At 48.5% G+C, this 2,000-nt stretch overlaps 1 protein-coding gene across 1 annotated transcript; it reads right to left on the reverse strand.

Moving 5' to 3' along the window:
• Positions 1 to 5: 5 nt before the first annotated feature.
• On the reverse strand, positions 6 to 1,953 carry LOC137917545 (transient receptor potential cation channel subfamily V member 4-like; the record flags this gene model as incomplete). Its single annotated transcript, XM_068760260.1, has 7 exons — positions 6 to 84; positions 167 to 294; positions 503 to 807; positions 992 to 1,058; positions 1,146 to 1,311; positions 1,624 to 1,697; positions 1,861 to 1,953. Coding segments are annotated over 7 exons (912 nt in total), but the record flags the coding sequence as incomplete, so codon positions are not given.
• Positions 1,954 to 2,000: the final 47 nt, after the last annotated feature.

The raw sequence follows: 2,000 nt of genomic DNA on the forward strand, positions 1-2,000 counted from the left end.
ACTTGGTGCGTCTCATTCTTGCCCGGGTCCTCGTTGATTATTGCCAGGTTCTGATTCCAGTGGCACCAGTTCACCTCATCCACCCTGATGCAATAAGACACCGGCGTCGCCCCTGAGATGTCGTCGGTGTTGCAGAGTGGCTGCGATTATCACCCACGTTAGTTACCTGAAGCACCAGCGTCTGTCCGGCGTGCCGTCCCAGTTCTTGCCCACTGTCACCATCTCCCCAACGCGAAAAGACTTTCGGAGGCAAACCGGGAAAGATCGCTCAATGTCCAAGATGGTCGTCGCCCACTGTAACATTATGCAAGTGACGTAAACATCTTTCATGACTAAAGCCAAAGATGTTATTCTTTAGTCATCTACCCCAAAATAAAAAAAATGACTTTGAACCATTTCTGGTCGGATTGCTTTCAGATTAGACATCCTGGTGTCCAGAGGATGAATCCTCTGAACTAATCTCAGCTTCCCTGCATGCCACAAAGAGCTCGTCCCTACTCACCTGAAGCTTCCAGATCTTCTTGCTCTGCTTGGACACCTGTCCCACCGTCTCCCCCATCAGAGCGATCAACATGTTCAGCAGCAGCACAAAGGTGAGTATGATGTAGGTAACCAACAGGATGAGGAAGACTGCAGGATACTGGGCTCTGTGGATCATGTCCAGCTCCCCCATCCCAATGGTCAGCTTAAACAGGTCCAGCAGGAATGTGCTGAAGGTATCCTGGTCCCTGCAATTGGGGTAGGTAGGGCAGCCTCCTTCACATTCTGTCCCCGGCTGGGGGCACACTGTCAGCAGAGATACCAGGGCTGCAGGGTTGGAAACAGATCAGGCTGTAGTTGCGTGTCTGCATGTTTTGTACCTTTCAAACAGAAGTAATAAAGTAATGACTGAGCTGGGCTACAAACTAGGGTACAGTCAGCATGTCATAAAGCCTAATGGTCGGATACAGAGTGTTATTCCTTCAGATAATCCTGACAAACATCGGCCTACCTGATGCATATCCAATCATGAAGAGCACATACACCAGCAGAAACCGGAAAAGATCTTTGAACAGAATCTGAAACAAAGAGCATTAGCGCACATGGATGGGGGGGACAATCCAGGTTCAATTCAATGTTTCGTTCAATCGCTCCCCTTAGCTGACCTTCTGTATCATGATGCTGTAGGTGCCGGTGAGCTTCAGGCCTCTGGTGAAGTAGAGCGTGTTCATCCAGCCCAGGACAAGAGCAAACACCATCACAGACACGTAACACTCGACGCCAGACAGGTAGAGAGCAGCGGTGACGACAATCAGAATGGAGTAGATGAAGCTGGAGAGGACAGAGAAAAGCTTTGTCACGCCTTCCGCTTCAAATGGAGACATCGTTGATACTGAAGTGAGTACCGAACGAAAGCGGGAAAACGTGATTGCGTTTCAATGTAGACATCACAGCCGTGAGTCTGCTGATCTCAATCTGCCCCCCCCGCTCTTTGTTTGCATCCCGGACTTAATTAAAGATGTACTACAAATAAAAAACATGCCATGGAGGAGGTTGAGGAATTAATTAGAAGAAGACTCATTAAAGAGGATGCAACATTTGCCTCGGGTACAACTCTGTATTAGTTAGGTGAAGAGGACTTACTACAGCAGCTGAAAGGAACCATCAATAAATAAAGACTTCACCCCGGGGCACTTCTTCAGGAAGAGGTCCTTAATCTGCAAAGGGCAGAAGAAACAATCTATTAAGGCAGCAAGCACAGTCAGTACAGGTCTGAGTTCTTATGCAGGCGAGTACAAGCCGAATTTCCCTCTGGGATCAATAAAGTATTCTGATTCTGATTCTGAAAACAAAAAAGAGGCATCTGAGCGATCGACTCACATTGGTGAGGAAGAAGAAGATTCCCGACGCCAGGGTGATAATCTCTCCGGCCATACGCAGGTAGTCGGAGGATGTTGTGTAGGGGTAGGGAGGCTGGAAGAGAGAGCGATCAGGCGCTTATTGATCACCTACCAAATGCC

The sequence above is a fragment of the Brachionichthys hirsutus genome, unplaced genomic scaffold, assembly GCF_040956055.1.
Source record: "Brachionichthys hirsutus isolate HB-005 unplaced genomic scaffold, CSIRO-AGI_Bhir_v1 contig_686, whole genome shotgun sequence".
Lineage (NCBI taxonomy): Eukaryota > Metazoa > Chordata > Actinopteri > Lophiiformes > Brachionichthyidae > Brachionichthys > Brachionichthys hirsutus.